Raw genomic sequence first — 22,227 nt, 5'->3', positions numbered from 1 at the left:
ACTTGCTTCAGTGTCGACAGTGTTTTTCTGGGTCTGGTTCTGATTCATGGCAATAACAACATACTTATAAACGCATTCCCGGTACACAGGACAATCACATGCCTCCCCTGCCCGCCAAAGGGTGCAAAGCGAAATTCCTCGCAGTTTAGACATCCTTCTTGGGGTCTGGAACAGAAGCACGTTAGCAACCAGGAAATCAGCGGAACCTTGAAGCTGAACACTTGGTGCCCGCACGGTTGCTTTGAGAAAAGAACACTTCCGGCTAAGGAGGCCTTGCCTCCAATTTGTGGGTCGGTCGGCTCCCAGTTCTCGCGTTGTGATTTGCCACGCTAACTTAGGGAGGCGGGCTTGCGTCTGGGTCACGCTCTCCCATTGGCTGCTGGCACAGCGGCGGTTTGGAGTGAAGGTAGCACGTTGAACTGAAAGCTGTGGGGAGTGCTGCGACAGAAGGCCTGCGGTGGAGTCCAGTGTCCGGTGGGAATCCGGGTCCGGCCAGGTGTAGGTCTCCTGGGTATGGATCGTGTGTGGAGTGCGTGGTGCGGGAAGTGCGTCAAAGAGAAAGGGTCGTCGCCACTTTGGGCCCAGCGCATCGTGGTCGCCTGGCTCAGTAGGGCCGAGTGGGATCAGGTGACGGTGTATCTGTTTTGTGATGACCATAAATTGCAGCGGTATGCCCTGAACCGCATCACCGTGTGGAGGAGTAGGTAAGGCTGCCGGCTCAGCCCTCCTGCTTGCGTGCTGGTGGCGTCTCACTTCTTTCTTTGTAGGATTCCTTTTAGAAAGCCCAAGTCTGCAATCTTCTAAATGCCTAAGGTCCTTAGGAGTGATTTGGGCGTTGCCGGTTTCCCAAGACCCTGGGGGAAAGTCACAACCAAGCTTTTGTACTAATCCCGTGTACGGAAAGGAAGGCGGTATGCTCCAACCACCTTCTTGTTAAATCTTCGAGCTTTAACCCTTACCTTCTTCTGTCTTGGGGAAGGTGCCAAAAGGACCGGTGTACCCGAGCCAGGGCTTAAGGAGTAGGTTTACACCCTAGGGTGGATTTCTGAGTCGAATTGGGCCGGGAGCGGGGGCGGTGCTTGCTAGCAAAACCGTGTTTGGATGGGGAACCTCGGTCCACTTGTTAAGATTGAGTTGGGAGCAAAGGATGAAGTTTTATCCAGCTGAATGAATTAAAGGTTTTAGAGTGAAAGAAAGGGGTGTGTTCACACTTAATTGTTGGTTGATTGCCTAGCAGTTAGGTGTCCTTTGTAAACCCTAGCCAGCATCTCACACCCTGTATACAATTGGATTGTATACAATTACATTACCCTCCCTCTTCCTACTTTATTGATTTGTGTTTTGTCAAGCACTCTAGAGCCAGTTATGTAATTGGAATAATTTACAGTGATCTAGGTTTTGAGGTGGTGGGTGGACCAGGGTAAGGGACCTTTATGATGGTGCTGGACTGTGGCTCTTTAGGTTAGGCAACGAACTACCCCTGGCAGTGGCCTCTACTGCTGACCTGGTACGCTGTAAGCTCATGGATGTAGCTGGTGGCTTGGGCCCTGATGAACTTAGACTGCTCTATGGCATGGCGTTGGTCAGGTAAGGCCTGCATGGGTAGGGGTGAGGATGGGTTGAGGGATGGGGGTGGGGGTAGCCACTTGATTAGCAAAGCTTGGCTTTAGGTGCTACCTGAAGCAAAGCACCCCATGTGCCCCTCTGTATGGGTCATCCTGTGATTGTTTGACATGACAGCTTTTGGTACCCCCTGTCAATACACATTCCTTTTTTTTTTCCCTGAGAACCTTCTGTCTTCCATTTTTCTTCTCTTTCTGGAATGTGGGGTGGGGGTGATTTACACCAAGTGATCTCAGTGAATCACCTCCAGCTTTGTTAATTCGATTTTTTTTCTTCCCCTTTAACTCTTTTACCCAGAACTTTTCTGAATGGTCTCAGGTCCTTGGCCATGATTCAATGAGATTTTTCAACCCTCCTCCCATCCATACCTAGTTCCCCCTTCTGTCCTTGAACACTGAAAGGTTGCTGAATTGAAGTGGACACTGAGTTCCTGATTAACAAAATGATATAGAGTGGTTCTAGCTATTTCATACACATCAGAAAAAAGACTGTGACTGAATTTTCTCATCTGTCAAAATCTGCTCATTTCATACTGTTTACTTTGTGTGCCTTAAGGTCCTTCCTAGCTCTTCTTACCTTCTCCATCATTTAGGTGGGCTCCACATATTATTTGATATAGGTAATCTTTTGTTTTAGCATTTATAACATGATCTAGCACAGTATGTTTTATTCTGTCATGATTATTTATCCTAGACTGACCTCTTCAAGTCCAGAGCAGTGTTTTCCTCATCTGTATGGCTTAAGTACAGGGCAGACATCCCTGTGCTGGCTGATACCAATCATAAGAAGAGGACAGAACAGTTAGTGGAAAGTTGTAGAAACTCTGGGTGTCAGTAACTTAGCAAGATGTTTTGAAGCCCCACTGGTTTGAGTAAAACAGTTCCTTGGGCTATGCCACTTATTTCTTCCCCGACCCCAGGTTTGTGAATCTTATCTCAGAGAGGAAGACAAAGTTTGTCAAGCTCCCTCTCAAGTTCCTGGCTCAGGAGGTATGTATGACAAAATGGCCTTTTTCAATTCTCTTTCCCCAGAAGGGCTCACTAAATGGGGCATGGGGTGATACGGACACACAGTCAGACTAGCTCATCCCCCCACTACCAGCCAAGCCCAGCAAGAACCCCAGAGCCTTAGCCTCCAGCTTGAAAGAAACAGACTTTCTCCCTTGCTCATGGCTGCTATCTTCAGTGGCTTGGCTTGTCCAGCTTTTTGGGAGTGCGCCAGTGAAGCTGAGGCACTGGAATGCTCCATTGGGTGAGGACAGGAAAGAGGTAGCAGTCACAGCACTTGCCTTCTGGGAGCTGACAGTCTGAGGGAAGAGACAAGCTCAGCTGAGCAGCATGAAAATGCCTGACATTCCTGCCCTGAGTGAGTATGTGAGGTGTGTAGAAGCCCAGAGGGCAGGCAGGTTCTCAGCCATCAAGAGAAGCTTCCTGAAAAAGGGTGTGGGAGGAAGGGAGGAAGGATAAAGGGTACCCAGGGATTGGGATTCATAGGGCAGAGGAAGGCTGGGGGTGATTGTTAATGCTCTTTCACAGGAATCTTTGTTCAAAGAGGGTGGTTGGTGTTGGAGGAGGTATCTATCTTTTCTGATTTTCCAGATCACCTCCCCAGAGCAGTAGAAGGAATAAGGAGACCATATTTCTAATCTTGGCTCTGCCATTAAGACTGGAACCTCCTCAGGACCTCAATATTTTTTATCTATAAAATGTGGGGAGGCCAGGGTAATTCATCTCTTTGGTCCTTTCCAGCTTTAATATTTTCTAATTTCTGTACTCACACCCTCCCTCATAATCAGATAAACATTCCGGATTGGATTGTTGAACTTCGCCATGAGTTGACCCACAAGAAAATGCCCCATATAAATGACTGCCGCAGAGGTGAGTTTTCAGGGAGCATACCTATCGTAGTTAAGCCCAGGGGCCTGGGCTGGGTGGCACTGTGGGGAGAGGGAGGAGGATCTCTAACTGGTGTCAGAGCCAGAACTACAGTGAGGCAAGTGAGGCACATGTCTTGGGCACAAACTTTAAGGGGGTGTCAGAAGCTCAGTAATCAGAATAAATAACATTCTGATGTGGAAAAACCCACAATGAACAATGCCAAAATTTTAAAGACAGAATTATTGGTGATTTCTCCTTTTGCTTCCGACTCCAGTGTGGCTTGGGAGCACACTGTTCTGATCCTGTTTTGATGTCTTGATTACTATGTTTTTTGGCATCCCCTTAAATTTCATACCTGGAGAAGTGAATGGGGAGCAGGTTGAGAGGTGTGAGCCATTCAGTGTCATGAACCCAAGGGTTCTTTACACACCCCATCCCAACTGATTCAGCCTAGTCCCTTCATGTTGGGGAAGCTGAGATACAGAAAAAGGAAGAGACTTGGCCAGCAACTTGTAACTATCTAGTGGGCCTGGGTCCCTCTTCTTCACTTGCCAGCTCTGTGTTATTTTTGGCATTCTGTCTCTAATACTGGTATTAGTTTCTTCTGAAAGGTGCTGATGAGCAGAAAAAAGCAAAGAATAGGGAGATACCCCAGAGCAAGAGGAGCTACTTCTAGATATTTGAGATTTGTGCCTTCTTGGAGCCAACCATCTTCCCTCAGGTCTTCCCATAATGCTTAGAAGAGGAGGCTAGGGGTCTGCTAGGAGCTTGTTTGCCTGTGGCTACTCCAGTGACACTGCCTGCCTTCCTCCTCTCCTTTAGGCTGTTACTTTGTTCTGGATTGGCTCCAGAAGACCTACTGGTGCCGCCAGCTGGAGAACAGCCTGAGAGAAACCTGGGAGCTGGAGGAGGATAGGGAAGAGACAGATGAAGAAGACCAAGAGGAAGATAAAAATATTGTAGTTGATGACATCACAGAACAGAAACCAGAGCCTAAGGATAAAGGGAAAGGTGCAGAACTGGATATCAGGGTTGATGGAGACAGTGAAGGCAACAAAGAGGTTGATTCACATTTGAAAAAGGCTCTGAGACATAAAGAGCTATATGGTAGGTGTCCTTGGGTCAGATGGGGGGCATAGAGGGGCCCCTGAGTCTGTAAGACTCGGACTTATGGATAACACTGGTTATTTTCCTGGCTCAGCAATTCCTCTGGGGTTGTGGTGAGTTTTAGCTTAAAACAGTTACTGTCAACAAACCATTTCCCTTGAACCCTGTGAAGTAGGAGAGGCAAGAATTCTAGTTCCCAATTTACAACTCAAGAAGTGAGATGAGAAGGGCTCAGAATCCCATAAGGAGCAGAGGGCCGGGCTGCCCTATCTGTTTCCATATTGTATTTTCAGAAAGAGCCCGAGAACTGCTGGTCTCATACGAAGAGGAGCAGTTTAAGGTAAGAAAGTGCCCTTGACTCTGTGTGTTTTCATTTGCCCAGCCATTTCTTCCCTCTTGCCAGCTTCCTGAGAGAAGTCCTGAGAAGGAATTTGAAAGAAAAGTGGCAGAGCTTGAGGGGACTTCTCGGAAAGAGAAGGGGGATCTAGGAAGGAGACAAGAGAAGCAGAATCCAGTTGGCTGATCCTCCACACTGATGGAAGGGAGCAGATGATGGAAGTCTGGATAATCTGCCTCACTGGGTGGTAGGGAACAACTGGGCATAGGTGGTTGCATAGTCCTGCAATACTGCAGCTGATAAGTAGATGGCACCCAGGAACTTTCCTAGATCAGGTGAGCTCGAGGGGTGCTATTTTAGCAGGAAGGGAGGTAGCCTAGAAACCATTCAGCTTGGCTCTTCCTTTTCACAGATGAAGAAATAAATTGAAACCACAGATGAGTGAAGGGACTAGCCCCAGGTCACATATGCAATCAGTGATAGAACCAGAATTAGAATATCTGTCCTGATTCCCTTTCTTCCATAATCCATTGCTTTTCCTCATTCCTGGACCCAAGGGTCTCTGGCCCAATTCCAACAAAATGTCCTCACTGGACATCTCAGTATTGGAGTATCTGGTGGTTGGGAGCCACAGGGAATTTAGGGTGGGGAGGGAGGAAGAAGAGAAGAAGGTCTGGCGTTCCAAGGTCAGGATATTTTAGAATGTGGGCTCAGTAGGGAAGTTGTGGGCCCACCCCTGCATGCCCTGCCTATCTCATGAAGGGAAGTGCTGAGAGATCCTTTGGGAAGGGATCCTTGAAGGGTGGAAGAGGGTTGCTTGGTTGAATCAGGGTTCTGATGGTAATTTCTTTGCTGGCAGGTGCTGGAGAAATTTAGGCATTTACCTCAGGCCGTTAAAGCATGGAACAACCTGTCTCCACCTGTAGAATGCATCCTGGCAGAGCTCAAAGGCATTACGTGTGAGAACAGGTGTGTAACTAGGTAATTAGGGGCTCTCTAGCAGCCTCACTGAAATAGGCTTCCATATCCCAGCTTGTCAACCTTTGCTGTAAGGAAATCTTACGGATAATCCCAATCCCTTACCAGATGACCCAAATTCAGCCTGACCCTCTTCCCCTGGCCCTGCCAGCTGCCAGGTAGGGATTGCATACTCTGAATCACTAAAATGGCCAGGGACAGGAATGTCTACTGTCATTAGTCCCCTTGCCAGCTTTGTTCCTCTCTGTCCAGTGGTATGTGGAGCTCTGGTTGAGTAGGAAAAGCCCTTCATCCTTACCACTTCACTGTCTAGCCCATGTCCAAGTTTGAGGTAAAAGATACGGTGAGCACTGGTGATTTTTGAACTGCAAGTGGGGAATAATCATGTCCCTTGGATAGGATAATCGTTGGGGGAACAAAGGAGAGGCTTCCCCAGGATCTGGCTCTTTGAAGGAGTAAGTCCCTCCCTGCTCAGTGTAGCCATGAGCCTCCCCCACCCTCCAAAGAGCGCTCGGTTCAGTCTGGTGCAGACAGTATCTATCAATTCCTCTCCTCCTTGGCTCTTGGATCTTGCTACCCAAATTCAGCTGGAAAGGGCTTTGAGGAACCTTCCACTAAAAACCCGTGGAGGCATTGCTAGATCTTCCAAACTAGGGAGAGATTGGAAGGAATCTGGGATGGGGCAGAGAGTATTAGGAAGGTCTTACAGGTGACAGGGTGGGCCTGGGTAGGTGGCCTACAGTGCAGGTTGGGATTGCCCCTTGCATCTTCTTCATTCCAAGGATACTACTAATTCCAAAGACGTTTTTATCAGTGTCTGCCCATCCTAGGCTTCTTGGCACCCTTCAGCAAAGGCAATCTCAGCAGCTGGGATAACTATCCCTGTACCTGTGTTCAGTAGTGTCTGCCCGGTTATGCTGGGCAGGCAGCTGGCTGCTGTAAGTGCTCTTCCTGGATACTGACCTGAGAAGATGGGAGATGGAAGGACAACTCTTTTCACCTCATACCTGGTGGAGGGAGGGATCTAAGCTTGACAGCATGGTCTGACGATGCCTCTGGCCATTGAGACACCTTGGGAACTCATGTTCCCCCTCTAGGTCTGGTCAGCTAGGGGATCCTCTCTTGAGGGGAACTGCTAGATCTGCAGAAAATAGCTAGCGGTTGTTGGTTTCAGTTTGAGCTACATGGGTTGAGGGATTACCCCTATAGCCTATGCTTTCAAGCCCTGTAACGTAATTCTGGGTTCTTAGGGTCCCTAGGAATAAGAGTTATATTTGCTCCTGCAGTTGAGTCCCCAAAGTTTCTGCTTCTAGGATTTGAAAGGGGGTAACCGGGGAGAAGAGAGGGTAAAAGACTGGAGTACTGTTAAGAGAAGCAAAAAGACTGAGTAGTAGCTGAAGTCTAAAAGCCCTTGACCCTGTGACCCTAGGCATTACCTCCTCTGTGGGCCTGGGACCTTTCTCTGTGTGTGCTTTCAGACTTGTTCAGCTGCTGCCACCGTCATTATGGGCCTTAGATCAGTGTGTGCTTGGTAAATGCTTGTTCAAAACCTACTTATCCCAGTCTTTGGCCCTGCCTCTGCCCCAGAAGGCTGAGGCCTGAGCTCGAACTGTCAGCAGCTTTCATTTCCCATGCTGCTTTGCTCACTTGAGCCGGAGGCATAAGCTGCCTTGGGAGTGGGTAAGGGAGTAGAAGAGGGTCTTCTCTCTGCCCAGTTGGCTTAATTAAGTGTCCTCTTGCTCCAGGGAGGCTGTGTTGGATGCTTTTCTGGATGATGGCTTTCTCATCCCCACATTTGAACAGTTGGCAGCTTTGCAGATAGACTACGAAGGTATGGTCCTGCAGCCTCACTTCAAAGAGTATTCTTTGTCCTGGGCAGGAACACCAGGGGTGGGCTGGGTAGCCCACGACTGGGAGGCAAGGAATGTTTCCTGCCATTCCATAGCCTCTAGAAGCCTGTCTCAGCTGAGCAGAACTGGTAGCACCACTGTTACTCAGTTGTTGGGCTATTCTTAAGTGGCCTGGAAGTGGGTGGGCTGAGGTGGGCTAGGGTGTGGAAGAGTCTTAATGTCATTATTGTGCTATGTTAATTGTGATTTAGCCACTTACTAGAGAGTTAGAATAGCAGAACTGGAAAGGCCTTGTGAGGTCATCTAGTTCAATATCCTCATGTTACAGATGGTCAGACTGAGGTCCAGAGAGGGGAAGGTACTGACCCAAAATTACACAGTGAGTTATTGACAAAGTTGAAGCTAGAACCAGAGCTTTTTTTTTTAATACTTTGTTTTGAGTCATTTTGTTGTCAGATACTAACTGGTTTCTCTCCTTGCTGTTGTGCTCTTCTCTTTCTGTTCTGTGGTGGCAACTCTGTTGTTGTTGGGCGCCCCCCCCTTTCCTCCACACCTTCTCTTTCCCTTTGCTTTTCTTCTTTCCTCCCTCTTTTTTTTCCTTTCCTCTCTCCTTCTCTCCCATGGGCCCCTGCCTCCCCTTTCCATCAACCTGTATCCCTCACAAACCAGAAAACGTGGACCTGAGTGACATCCTGGTGCCAAAGCCATTCTCTCAATTCTGGCAGCCTCTGCTCAGGGGCCTGCACTCCCAGACCTTCACACAGGCGCTGCTGGAGAGGTTGCTCTTTGAGCTGCCAGCCTTGGGTGACAGCGGGATCCGGCCCACCTACATCCTCAGATGGACCATTGAACTGATTGTGGCTAACACCAAGACTGGTGAGGGAGACTAGCCCTAGCCTCAGGGCCTAACACAGCCCAGGCAGAAGCATCTGCCACTGTCCTCAGCTCTCAGTTGAAAGGCACCAGGTGGACATTCCCCTTGTTAAAGGTTTAGGCTTGTTCAGGAGGGCCCCGCAACAGCAGTGGACAAATCTTTCACCTTTTTTTTTGTTTTCCTTCGGAGCCAAGTAAACTGGTCTGGGATAAAAGGGCCTGAAAGCTTGAGCAAATGGGAGGTGTAGAGTAGGGAGTCTGGAGGAGTAGGGAGGGACAAAGCCAAGCTTTTAAAGGTATAAGATTGGGTGGGAGGCTTATTGGTTCCTTCTCCTCAGACCCTCTCTTCTCTCTCAGGACGGAATGCCCGCCGATTTTCTGCAAGCCAGTGGGAAGCCAGAAGGAGTTGGAGGCTATTCAACTGCTCTGCCTCCCTTGACTGGCCCCGGGTGGTTGAGTCCTGCTTGGGGTCACCTTGCTGGGCCAGTTCCCAACTCCTTCAGCTGTAAGTCTCTTGAATTCCATCTGGTAAGAGAGTAAGGCTCCGTAGGCCTCAGGGACACACAGCCCCTACAGTGGCAGAATTAGGCCTTTGCAAGGACTCTGAGTCCTGTTCCCCTTCTACTAACAGATGGGAGAACTGAGATAGGGAAGAGGTAGGGAATCCTTGCCTAAGATCACACAACTTAAGACCTGGTTCAACTGAGTCTGTTTTGAGAGTGGATGAGATAATTTCCTCCCACCCCCACAGTGCTTAGCCCAGTGACCTGTACAAAGTAAGGGCACAATAAATGACAGCTGCTATTTATCATTGAACCCAGTCTTCTGACTCTGAGCCCTGTGCTGTCTCCTTTGTTATCTTCCCAAAGTATATCTCTCCTAGGTGCTCACCAACCTTCAGTGACATATTCTGATGAAGTCTAGGCTTCTTGGCCTGACACTGAAAGATCTTTCTTTTTTTTTTTTTTTTTTTTTAATTAAGATTTTTTTTTTTTATTTTTATTTATTTGACAGAGAGAGAAAGATTACAAGTAGGCAGAGAGGCAGGCAGAGAGAGAGAGGGGGAAGCAGGCTCCCTGCCGAGCAGAGAGCCCGATGCGGGGCTCGATCCCAGGACCCTGGGATCACGACCTGAACCGAAAGCAGAGGCTTTAACCCACTGAGCCATCCAGGCGCCCCGAAAGATCTTTCTGATTCTGCCCCAACCCATCATGGTAACCATACCTTCTGTGAGTCCCCTTTACCCAATCTACCCTGGGTGCTGTGGTCAAACTGAATATTGCACTGGTTCCTGTAATTACCTGTGGTTGTCTCCATTTCCTTTTCTCTGTCATATTCTGACCCCGAGCCACTTCCTTCATAACACACAGTTCTCTTCTGCTTTTTAGAATAATACCTATTTCATTTGAGTGATCCATCTGACACTCTTCATCTCCTCACTCCAGTGACTTTCATTTTCTACTATGCTCTGGAACACATTTCCATCATTCAGAGCTATTCCCCCTCTGAAACCTGACATCCCAGCATCCCACTCAGTGGCCATAACCTCTTATTCTTCCATTTCTCACCCTTGCATCCCATGATGTTAGCTCTTTGCCTGCCTCCAGACCTCCATCCCTCCATTTCCTCAACCTTGCTTCCCCTCCATCCCGTGTGTGGTTGATCACTTCAACCACTCATCATCAGGACCCTCAGCTCTGCCTATCCTTTGGCGTATTTGACTTGCCAACCTCTGAGCTGGGATTGATCCTCCCCACTCTGCTTCTGCCACTCCTCAGTCCAAGTAGCTGAGCTCTGCTGGAGAAAACTACGTAGTATTGCGGATTGCTGCCACTACAGAGGTATGATTTTTAATCTCAGGCCAGGCCTCAGCTCTGCTTGTCTGAACTTTTTACTTGTTTGCTTGTTTTCTGCCCTCTTTCTCTCCTGTTTCCTGACTGTTCTAAGCCCTTAGCACTCACCTCAAGCCCCTCCCCCCCATTTCACCCTACCTTCCTCGAGCATCCAGCAGGGCCCCTCCATCTGAGGTCTAGCCCTCGTGAACTGATCTGCGATGACACTCAACCATCTTGCCAGTCTCAGGATGAGGTGGCCTTGCCCCACCTCAAAGCCTGCTCTTCTGCCTATTCTCTGGAGCCACCTCTGCCAACGTCACTGGGGCCTCAACCCTGCTTCTCCCTTGCTCTCCTGCCTCTTCCTCTTCATCTTATGAATGTGCCTCAGTTTTTTTCCATCTTTAAACAACAATAACAAACAAAATCTCCTTTGACCCTTCATCCCTGTGTTGGGTAATCAGCATATCAGTCCTTTCCCCCCACCACGGACCACCATCAGAACATCTCAAAAGAGTAGTCTATACTCAACAGTCTTGATTTCCTCACTACCCTTTTATTCCTCAACCTTCTGCAGTTTGGCATTTAACTCCCAAATCTGCTTTGACCTCCTGATTACCAAATCCACTGAGCCCTTGTCTGTTGCTCTGTCTGCTGCATTAATGGCTGTTTACCACTCTCTCCTTGAAATGCCTATGCTTTTTTCCCCAGTTCCTATAAAGTGCCAAGGCCCAAATCTCTTTATCTATCCCAGGCCCCTCCCCCAAGATTCAGCCTCCTATATTTGACTGTATGTCAGACATCTCCCCATGGATGGCTCACAGATACTTTACTGTGACCAAAACACTGGTCATCTTATTCTCAACCCAATCCTAAAGTGATCTTCCTCTTTTGCTCCCTATCTCACTTAGTATCACTATCTGTGCTGTTAGGTTGACTCTTAAGCACTTTCCAAATCTGAGAATTTGTGTTGCCATGTCTTCTTCCCGTAGTGTCTCCTTCCCTCTATAAGACAAGCTTTTTAAAGGTAAGGGCTCTGTATTAGCCATCTGTGCCCTAAACCACGACACAAATCCAGACCCTAAACAGACCTCAGTAAACATTGTTGAACTAAAGTATACTCTGCTTTCTCATTGCCAACAGTGCTCTCTTTGCTGGGAGCTCAGTTTGTGCTTGGGGACTGAATGAAATGGGAGTCTAGATGCCAAGACCCTCTTAGTCCCCTGATCCCTCCATAGAGTCAGAAAGTCATTCTTGAACCCTGATGACATTTGGGGCACAATAGTAGTTTATAAGAGAAAAGAAATGTAGCTTTGTAGAGAAAGGAAGCTAGGGCAAGATATCCAACAGATGGAACTGAACCAAACAGCCAGATCTCCAGATGTGTATGCTCTAGACTGGAAGTGATATGGATGGGTGGGAAACTGGGAGGAGAACCAAAAAGACCTGGAGGGGTCAGAAAAGCATGACAGACAGGGCATTTGAGCAATTCCAGAAGAATAAATGAAGTTTCAAAGTCTGGAAAGACCACGGCATGTGAAGGTAATGGGGGGAGGGAGTGAGAAGAGTAGCATGGAGAGGTTTGAATAGGTGGCCTTCAAGGTGCTTTCCAATCCTAAGTGCCTGCAGAGTGGAAGCTACTGGTCTTGAAGTCTGGACCACAGAGATCTCCCAATCCAAGCATACCAGAGGGATGTGACACATGCTGGCAGTAACAGCGGCTTACTTGGGTACAATCCTTGTGCACAGATTTTGCTTTTCCCAGGTAATCAGTGAATCTAGAGTCCTGATCACCCCATTACACAGGTTGAGACATAGGATTATCCTAGGTATTGGACCGTAAGTCAGCGGTAAGTCTGCAAGTCAGCTAGAGCCAGAATCCAGATATCCTGTCCTTACTCCCGTGCTCTTTCTCTAATGTTCCATTAGATTATGTGATTGTGAAAAGCATGTGTTACTAGGCATGTAGAGAACCTGGCTTTGTTTTCCCCAGAAGGAGAAATAAAAGATACCACTGGCAGTTAACTGTCTCAGGCATGGTGCTGTGTTTTTTGTAGAAGTAATTTCCTTTGACACAGCAGTCTTTGGAGGTAAAGGATTATATCCTTTTTTTTTTTTTAAAGATTTTATTTATTTATTTGACAGATCACAGGTAGGCAGAGAGGCAGGCAGAGGGAGAGGGGGAAGCAGGCTTCCCGCTGAGCAGAGAGCCCCACGTGGGGCTCGATCCCAGGACCCTGGGATCATGACCTGAGCCGAAGGCAGAGGCTTTAACCCTCTGAGCCACCCAGGCGCCCCAAAGGATTATATCCTTATTTGATAAGAAAGCATTGAAGCGCCAAGGAGTGAAGTGATTTATCCAAAAGCTACACAGTTTGTTGATGGTGGGACAAGAATTTGGGCCCAGGTTTTGTGAGTCCAAATTCCACATTCTTCCACAACCTGACCTGTGACCAGACAAACCCGAGGAGAGAGATGCATTTTAAGATTTGTATCACCCCTATATGTCAGTGGTCACACTAGACAGCTTGAGATACCAGGTGGGTAATAATAAACAGTGGTGATAACAGCATCTTGCCAATATCAAGTGCCTGGGAATGTTTATAATTAATCATACTAATGGACCACAGTGAGCGGGAAGAGCATCTCTGGCTTTTCCTCCAAAAAGCCTGGAAACTTTTCAAGACCTTCCCTGAAGCAGCCAGTATCAATTCAGTTTGAGTCAGTGTCCTCTTGGAATATGAAATTAGCCCTGCAGAAAGGGTCTTCCAGTAAACTCATTCGCCCCCAGCTGCACCCCCAGTGACCAAAGACCGTATGGGGCCAGAGAGCCTGCTGAGCATAATGGCAACCTCCATGAATGACTCACAGTTCAGTTCACAACTCAATACACCTAGAAGGAAACTATTTGTCTACTCCATTCACACCTCCAGCGATGACCAGATCCCTGGTTTTATATGAGGCTCTGTATGAGGAAGGCTCATGCTCTTCCTACCTAGGAGCTCTCCTCTCCTTCCTATTGGCTCTGTGTTGCTGGTTTTGCTATTAGCACCATCCTTTACGTGCACCCTCTCATCATCTTTAACTTCCCTCTGCCTGACCCTTACCATCAGTCACTAAGTCCTGCTCTCTGTGTCTTTCACAGCTTTTCTCCCCCTTGTCTCCATGGTCAGTGCCCTAGGTCAACCCTTACCAGCTTCTTGGTTTCCCTGCCTCCAGGCTGCCCCATCCAGGCCATCTTCCACATCCTCTATGTGGCCATCCTCCACACAGGCACCATGGTGATCTTCAGAAATGGCAGCCACCACCTGTGCTTAGAGTCATCAGGTGACCCCTTCTTCCTAGCACACACACTTAACCTTTGCACACTTCTCTTCCCATGGCTCCCCAGCACAGCCCTTCACCCGGAGCCAGGGTACTCCCACCACATGTACACAGTATAGTGTGCTTACTCTTGTCTCTGCACAAAGCCCTCCCTTGATCTCTCCTGCCCTCCTTGTAATCTCTGCCTCTCCCCAGTTCCTGTAGTGCCCAAGGTCCACAGTGCTCATCTGGCTTCCCTCTCACATCTCACTTTGTCTTGTCAACTGCTGGTTTCTTTTCTTTTTCCTCCATTTCAGGCAGGACTATAATTGCTCCTGGAAAGGGATCTGCCTGTTCCAGGCAGAAGAAGCCCAACACGCTTGGAGGCATATCTTTGGAGCTCAGAATAAATTGCTCAGCTAGGCCGGGGGAACAGAGGGTTCTGCCATTCTCATGTCCAGTCCTGTTACCCTGTTGGCTAGTTTGTGTATTTACGTAGCAGTACAGACGAATAGCTATCATTTATTGCATGCCAACTCATTGTGTCCCAGGCACTGTGCCAGACATTGTGTGTGAGCTATCTTACTCTTCCCAACAACCCTATAAGTCAGGTGCCATTACTCTATTTTACTGAGAGTAGAAGTGAGCCACAGAGATGAATCACAGCGCTTGTTCAGGGGCCTCGGTCCCGTTTCTGTTTGCTCTTCTGCACTGCCTTTCAGAGGCAGGTCTGGAAACTTAGAGACCAAGTTCAAACCATGGAGTGTTGGGGTATGAAGTGAGTTGAGATTTTGAATCTGTCTTACTCCATCCTTCCCTTTGCTCAGCGTCTTCAAAGCCATGGGACAGGTCCTGCCAGACGAGGAGCAGGAGAGGCTGCTGCGCATCTGTTCCATTTATACCCAAACTGGAGAGAACAGCCTAGTACAGGAGGGCTCAGAGGCCTCCCCCATCGGGAAGTCTCCTTACACACTGGACAGCCTGTATTGGAACCTCAAACCAACTGGTTCCTTTGGAATTGAAGGAGAACCCCAGCAGCAGGAGGAGCAGGGCAGCCTTAATGATCTCAAGAAAGATGAAAAGGAGGAGAAAGATCTGGAAGATCAGGTGGAGGAGGAGGAAGAGGAAAATGATGACCAGAAGTGGGAGGAGGAGGAAGAAGATGAAGATGATGAAGATGAAGATGAGGAGGAGGAAGAGGTGGAAGAGGAAGATAGAATGGAGGTGGGGCCTTTATCTACTGGGAAGGAATCTCCCACTGCTGAGAATGCCAGGCTCCTCGCCCAGAAAAGAGGAGCTTTGCAGGGCTCTCCATGGCAAGTTAGCTCTGGTAAGAAACCTGATACTTTCCATCACACCAGTCTTCCCTCTCCAGCTGGTTCTTGAGGCTTTCCTCCACCCTAGAGAAGAGATGGAAAGTAATGGAAGGTAGCCAGTGTAAGGCAAGACTGGGAAGCAACTTGATATGTAGATGACACCTGGTTTTCCTCCCCTTTAAGACAGTGTGTGTAAGCTTCAGGGCCCCAGCAACTGTCACACTACAGGCTGCTTCATACAGAGTGCCCCACAAGAGATGGTGTGGTTGTGGGCACTGAGCAGCAAAATACAGAGGAGATAGCAAGGGTTGGGTGGATATATGTGATTCTGCATGTGTTTTTTGCATGCAGTGAATCAGGAGCAGGGAGACAATAATGCTTTCTATGTATATGTGAATGTGTATGGAGGCTGGGTGGTGATGAGACAGGATTTTGCTGTATATATGAGAAAGAGGGAAACCAGGGGTATTAAGTTAGAGAAAGGGAAGGGAGATCAGAAAAGTGAAAATAAAGGAGTAGTGTGGTTTTTAGGTGAGGATACAGTTAGTGAGACAAAGCCTGGGGGTGGAAAGAGAAGATTAGGTGATAAAGTGGGACTACACAAATCTTCTGAGGGATGTGTTTTCAGTGCCTTTGTTTAGGTTAGGGAACAGGAACCTTAAGCAGAGAGATCCTGAAGGAATGAACAGTTTGTTGTACATGTCAGGGTAGGGGGACATGTGTGTATGTGTACACGCTGGAGGCAGGGATACATGTAGAGAACAGCCAGTGTGATGAAATCTGAAAGAGGGAAGGAAGGCAGCTGGAATTGGGTATGGTATAGGGTGGGCATGATAGGGAACAATAGAAAGAGAGGGGAGGTAGCAAAGGAACTTAGAGGGAAAGGTAGAGCCTTTGCTGGAAGGGCTGGGGCATAAAGGCACTGAGTGTTAGGTGCAAGGGAGTACCTTTATGTCTGTGTGTGGTGTCAGAGAAGTCTCTTAGGGCAAGGAGGGCTGTGTTTGGGGCCTTTGTAGATATTGAATGGGAGGGGCATGGACATAGGCAAAATTGTATATGTGTGTGAGAGAGTAGGGGCTGTGAAAGAAGTCATTGTGAAGTAGACACTATGCATCTGTGCATAAATGCACACAGGATCATGTTATGTTTTTAGAAGAAGAGGCAGGATCACTGAGACCTTTGGGAGCCAGGAGGTATCTCTGAGGAGAAGTAGCAGCAATGAGAGGTGGGGGTATATGGGAAAGTGTGAGACCAGGCAGTGAGACAACCATCCAGAAGTAGCCCGTGTGTGTCTCTCTTGTCACTGAGGGCCATGTACACAGATGTCAATCTGGAGAGGCAGGGACTATGATGTACCCAGGGTTGGGGATGTTAGTGATGGGGCGGGAGGATGGTCAGGTCAGTGACAGACATGGGGGAAGTGGTCCTTGTGTATGAAGGTATTCTTATATTTATAGGGCAACACAGGACATTAAGACAGGCACAACTTCTTCCTGTAAAAGAGTGAGGGTGGGTGGTTCTCTGGGTAACATGAAAAGCTAGCCCAGGAGTGATACTTTCCAGAATGCCAGGAGCATTATGACAAGGAGAATTTTTTGGGTACCAGGGAGATGGAGGAGGCCAGAAACTGGATCTGCTTGGAGAAACTCATGAAAGCTTTACTTGAAGACATTGGATGTACTGGTATAAGGATGGGAATGAGGGTTTACTATAATACTATGTAGAGGGTATATAAGTTATTAGACAGAGGGCAGGGAGTACCTGATATGGTTCATTCTAAAGTGAAATATCTGTTGTGGGGCGGTGGAAGAGTAGTTTATGAAAGTGGAAAGGCTAGGATATTAAAGTCTTTTCTTCTCTCTTTCCATTGCTTTTTCTGTGGGCATACACATATACAGGGACTAAGACTTCCCATACATTCTTATATACCTGTGAATGAGAGGTGTAGGAGGCAGGGAGTGAAACTGGGAACATTCAGTGAATGGTGGGTTCTGTCTGTGTGTTGTGTGTATATACTTAGGTGGCAGTGGGGAGTGAGATATACAGTAAGACATCCCTTCCCTAGATAAGGTATGATCTTTGTGTTTACATCTGGGGGCAGTAAGACCTTGCAGGGGGCAGGGGGAGTATAATACCTCTGAGAGAGAGTCCACCCTGAGGTGTGGTATGTGGGTGTGTGTATATGTATCTCAAGGCAAGGCCACTAAGAAATGATGTGACATTCAAACACATTGAGAGTGGGGGTTGTGTGTAGACATGCAGGAAATCTAGGTCATTCAGATACTCTGAGGTATCTGGGTTCGGGGAAAAGGTGTGGGAATTCTGGGGCTTCCAGACTCTCAGAATGTGTGTGTGCGGAAATAGCAGAGCAGGTGAAAGGCTGAGGTAGTGATACGGCCAGAACTGAAGAAGATGTCCTTGTCTGTATTTGTGTTGAGGGCATGTCTGGGGAAGTGGAAGAAGAGCTGAGAAGAACAAATAAGTTTGTAGTTGTGTGCATGGCATCTGTGGACTTGGGGGTGGGTTGTGGTGGCAGGGAAGAAAGGCAATAAAGAGTGAATAAGGGAATATGGAAGAGGTGGGGAGTGCAAAGAGAGGAGCTCACGACAAATGATGCAGACAGGAATGAGGCTGGGCTTGCACAGAAATCCCAGGCTGAGCAGGCTAATGGAGATGGGCAGGTAGGTCGCTTCTTGGCATTTTGGACTAAGATCAAGTTTAGGTGGGTAGGTAGACCTTGTAGGCAGGCCTGTATACCAGTTTAAGAACTAGCTAATCAGCCCACTCTTGCCTCCTCCCTTTGCTCCACAGAAGATGTACGATGGGATACCTTCCCCTTAGGCCTAATGCCAGGTCAGACTGAGGACCCAGCAGAGCTTATGCTGGAGAATTATGACACCATGTATCTTTTGGACCAGCCTGTGCTAGAGCAGCGGCTGGAACCCCCAACATGCAAGACGGGGTGAGTGCCCATGGCAGCAGGATTTCTTACCCCTTTCTCTGCCTCCTGCAGGAGGGAGGGAGGGAGGGAGGAAGGGAAGGACCAAAGTAGGATGGGCAGGGGGCTAAATGAGTGATGTGTAAGCTCTGGTCCCTGACTGGGCCCTTGACAGGACTCCCAGTCTCTAGTTGGGGGTTGGGGTGGGCATTGAGGTAGCCACACAGAGCTGGCTTGGCACCCTTTAGATTGCACCCAGTTTGTGTGTGTCTGTGTGAGAGAGACAGAGATGGAGACAGAGAGTGTATGTATGTGTGCACACACATTTTGGGAGGAGAGAGTTCCATAGCTTTCCTCGGATTCTCTAAAGGGTCCACCACTCCCAAAAGGTCAAGAACGGGTGCTGTAATCCAACTTCCTCATGTTCCTGAGGAGAAAACTGAGGCCCAGAAAGGGGATGGGATTTGTCCACAGGTGCACAGAGTAATCAGTAGGCCTCCCCACACTGTCCAGGCATCTTGGTAGCAAGGCCTGCGCAGGGCTCCATGCTCTCCCTCGAAACTCGCCTCTGGATCACAGGCGTGGGAGCCCTTGGGTCATCAGGGAGCCAGGAACCAAGCAGCCCTTGCTGAGGGGCTCTGCTGGTAACACAAAGGAGCCCGTCCAGAGGGCCTGTACATTCCGGAATGCGGGGCCATTGTGACCGGGAGAATCCTGTGAGTACCAGAGAGAGACCTCTGTGGGCCCCTGAAACTGAGAGTGTGTCCCTGTGCTGCCTACCCACTCCCTGGGAAATGAGCCCCTCTTCCTCTGGACTTTTGGGGAGAGAGCTATAGAACCCAGGGACCCCAGCAGCAGGCCAGGCCCAAGGCAGTGCTATGGATTCTGTCCTAGGCCAGGGGGCAGCAGGCCCCTTGGAGAGGAGACGCAGCTGGGGAAACCAGGTGGTCTGTAGTTGGGAGTGGAGCCCACATGTCTGAGAGACCTCTTCTCCCCTTGGGTAAGGCTGGCTTGATGAGCATCAGGGTATCAGGTGTGGGCAGGAAGAGCTGTTAATTCCCCAAGGGAGCTGATTCTGTCCAGTCCTCACACCCCCTGTAGTAGGGAGGCTTCCTCTGCTGAAGCAGGCATGCCCCTTCCTGCTCCTGGTCTCAGCTCCACCTCTGACTTGGCTTTGTGGCCAGGAACAAGTCCCTTTTCATCTCTGGGCCTCAGTTCCCTTGTCTGTAAGATGGTGGGCAAGGGGAGGGAATGGGACTAGATCATCTCTAAGGGTTTTTTTAGCTGCAGTAGTGTAACCATGGATCTGCCTGGGGGGAAGGATGATGGCTTTGCTCTCAGCTATCACCCTCATCTACCTGGAAGGACATTCAGGAAGCAGGGGAAGCAAGAGTGTTCTGAACAGCGCCGGGGAGGGGAAGGGCAGTCCTCTCCCTAGAACAACCTTTTAATCCTGGGTTGGGATCTGGGCCTAGCCCTGTAGCCCAGTCCTGGCCTTGGACCCCTTATACAGCTGTTGGGGGTGGGAGGGATCCAGCCAGGGTCCTCGGGGTTCCCAATATCTATGGCCCTAGAAAAGGCCTATTAAGGTGGCCACATTCAATATCTTCCTGGGGTGGGGGGGTTATGGGCCCGCCCTCCTGCCTTGACCCAAATAGTTCTACTTTAATCTGATTTATATACTAGGGCTCTGAATAAAGTTTCATTTGAAAAGTTGTGCTCCTTCCCTCCTCTTCTCAATTGTGGGGAAGGCAGAACGACCCCTGGGGCCCATCTGAAGTAGTTTCTCAGATTTGCTCCATAATCGTCTTCATAAAACCAGGCAGGAGGGTGGGCCCTTTCCATAGACACACATCATTCAAGCGCCCTTAACCCTTCCAGAGCCTAAAGTTGCCTCTTTCCCTGACCCCTCTCCCCTCTCTCCACAGCACCCTTGGCTTGAGCTGTGGTGTGGGCAGTGACAACTGCAGCAACAGTAGCGACAGCAGCAGCAACTTGGAGGGCCTTCTCTGGAGCCAGGGCCAGCTGCATGGACTCAAAACTGGCCTGCAGCTCTTCTGATGCCCACACTGGTGCAAAGTGTTTCTCCAGCCCTGCTGCGGCAACAGCCCCTTCCCTGCCCCTGTTGTCCCCCTGCTCCTGGCCCCCACCAGTGCACCTGATGCTCCATGAAACAACCTGGGAGACAGTCCCATTTCAGCTGTATCAGCTCAGCTTTCTGCCACAACGGAATTTTGAATGTTTTGGTTTTTTTTTTAAATTTTGTTTTGGAAAACAATAAACAGGCAACTGTTAATTTTGGTGTTTATAAGATAAGGGGGTGTGTGCTGGGGCAGACCAGTGTAGTTCTTGCTTTTTTCTGAGGGACCCAGACAAGATGTGATCATAACAGGACTTCAAGCAAAAGCCTGGTCCTTTGGCTCCTTGGGCCCACTGCCCCTAATTTTTTCACCACCAGGCCCCACTCATACTTTTTTCCTGATTTGAACCATTTTCATTCCTCTCTGCTGTAGAATTGGGCCAGCTCACTTAGAAGCATCAGTCTCCAGAAGAGAGGTGTTGCTATAGAGCCCAGCCAGCATCAGGAGAATCTGCTCAGAACCTCCCTGACAGTGGGAAGCCCCAGGCCTTCCTGATGTTACCTGGCAGGCTTTGGGCTCATTTCCTTGCTTATTCTCACTAAACAGCAGTTGAAAACCAAAAAGAAACCTTTATTATTCCACTCCTTTGGCCTGGAAAAAATAGAGTGGACGTGACTGTGGTAGACACTGAAGCTAGAGGAATATCTTATCGGCTGACCTAGAGCTTCTCTATGTCACACAATTCTGCCAGACAAGAGTGCCTACTCTGCCAGCTCTGAGCTGCCAAGAGACAGGGACAAATATGTTCACACCCCTCTGAGCCCTCTGCCAAGTGAGAAAAGACAAATCACCATTCATATAACCTGAAGCTCTGCAGAGGGAGCCCTCCTGTGCCACATGTTCTTTGTTTTTCTCAGAGTTATATTTTTATGGTGGTGGTTGATTGAGGTGAAGTCTGGCTACAGTATTACCCTTCCTCTGGGGAGAGTGATAGCTGAGCAAGAGAGTGGGCATTTCTGCAGGGCCAAGTTGGCCCCAAACAAGGGGAAGCATAGGACAGAACTAGGCAGCATTCCAGACAAGAAGCTGGCCCAAGGAGTGGCTGAGCTAAGGAATGAAGGAGAGGGCTTATGCTATGAAAATGCCAAGGAGAAATTTAGTGGAAATGTCATAGACGTCTGACGCTGTCAAAAGGTTAATTTGAGGTAGGACCCATAGGAAGTCCCCAACACTTCTTAAAGTATATCCTGAATATCTTTGTGTGTATGTGTATATAATCATTTTTCTAGAGCTGGCCCACAGACTTAAACATTATCAAAGGGATCCTTCAGTCCAACAGCCCAACAGGGTTAATTTCCTATCTTGTGTGGACCCAAACATTAGGCATGGGCAGAGCAGTCTCTTGCACTGGTTAATGCAGTCAGTTTCCCTCCAAATCTTCCCACTTCTGCCACAATAGTAAGTGCTGTCTTTCAGAATCCTGGAATATCAGAACTGAAGGAACCCTCAAAGAGTAAATGTAGTCTGGGAGGTAGCTCAGCACTGGCTCCATGTGGAGATGGGTTCTGGAAACTCTTGGTTCCCCTCCATCACTTATCTGGAGCAGCCTGGATTTTATATATTGTGTATGTATTGGTATCCTATGCAAGATTTCTTTCTTTTTTTTTTTTTTGGCAAATGGGTTTCACTGCTAAAGAATTTGGAAATCATGGTTCTAGTCTAGCCCCCAGATTTTATGCACTAAGGCAGACAAAAAGGGAAGGGATTTGTCCGAGGGCACAAAACAAGTTTATAGCATATAGATCCGAGTTGCTTGTAACATCAGCGTCATCTGGGTACTTGTTAGAAATGCAAATTATCGAACTCCACTACTGACCTGAATTGGAAAGATTAAGGGTGAGCAGCAATCTGGTTTAACAGTCACCAGGTGATTCTGATGCATGCTAAAGTTTGAGCTGCACCAGAATGCAGAGGGAAAATCTGCCCAAAGACCCAGGTTCCAGGGAACTCCATCACTTTATGGGAGCAACTTTGGGTAAATTATGCCAGTTTCTTCATCTGTAAGAAAATATTTGCCTCATATTTGTTGTAAGGTTCAAAAAAGATAATAGA

At 48.5% G+C, this 22,227-nt stretch overlaps 1 protein-coding gene across 7 annotated transcripts; it reads left to right on the top strand.

Annotated features, from left to right (window-relative positions):
* The first annotated feature begins 386 nt into the window (after positions 1-386).
* LAS1L (LAS1 like ribosome biogenesis factor) lies at positions 387-20,328 on the top strand. Of its 7 annotated transcripts, XM_080795215.1 has the most exons (15): positions 387-704; positions 1,462-1,587; positions 2,543-2,612; positions 3,419-3,500; positions 4,323-4,607; positions 4,901-4,947; positions 5,804-5,913; positions 7,668-7,753; positions 8,101-8,151; positions 8,442-8,648; positions 9,003-9,150; positions 14,608-15,110; positions 17,908-18,058; positions 18,548-18,750; positions 19,963-20,328. In XM_080795215.1, the coding sequence occupies exons 1-14, from the start codon at positions 514-516 to the stop codon at positions 18,735-18,737; spliced, it is 2,247 nt and encodes a 748-aa protein (XP_080651341.1). In that variant the 5' UTR covers positions 387-513; the 3' UTR covers positions 18,738-18,750; positions 19,963-20,328. The 7 variants fall into 7 exon arrangements, with proteins under 7 accessions (XP_080651341.1, XP_080651342.1, XP_080651343.1 ...); XM_080795216.1 differs by lacking the exon at positions 8,101-8,151; XM_080795217.1 differs by lacking the exon at positions 18,548-18,750.
* The last annotated feature ends 1,899 nt before the right edge of the window (positions 20,329-22,227 follow it).

Source organism: Martes martes, assembly GCF_963455335.1.
Source record: "Martes martes genome assembly, chromosome: X".
Lineage (NCBI taxonomy): Eukaryota > Metazoa > Chordata > Mammalia > Carnivora > Mustelidae > Martes > Martes martes.
This window is presented reverse-complemented; position numbering and strand designations above follow the sequence as displayed.

Bases quoted from the DNA above. Each gene is read 5' to 3' on its own strand.
- LAS1L (XM_080795215.1), top strand. From the start codon at position 514: ATGGATCGTGTGTGGAGTGCGTGGTGCGGGAAGTGCGTCAAAGAGAAA. The intron at 4,608-4,900 runs GTAGGTGTCCTT...TTGTATTTTCAG, and splicing joins GAGACATAAAGAGCTATATG to AAAGAGCCCGAGAACTGCTG. The intron at 8,649-9,002 runs GTGAGGGAGACT...CTTCTCTCTCAG, and splicing joins TGTGGCTAACACCAAGACTG to GACGGAATGCCCGCCGATTT.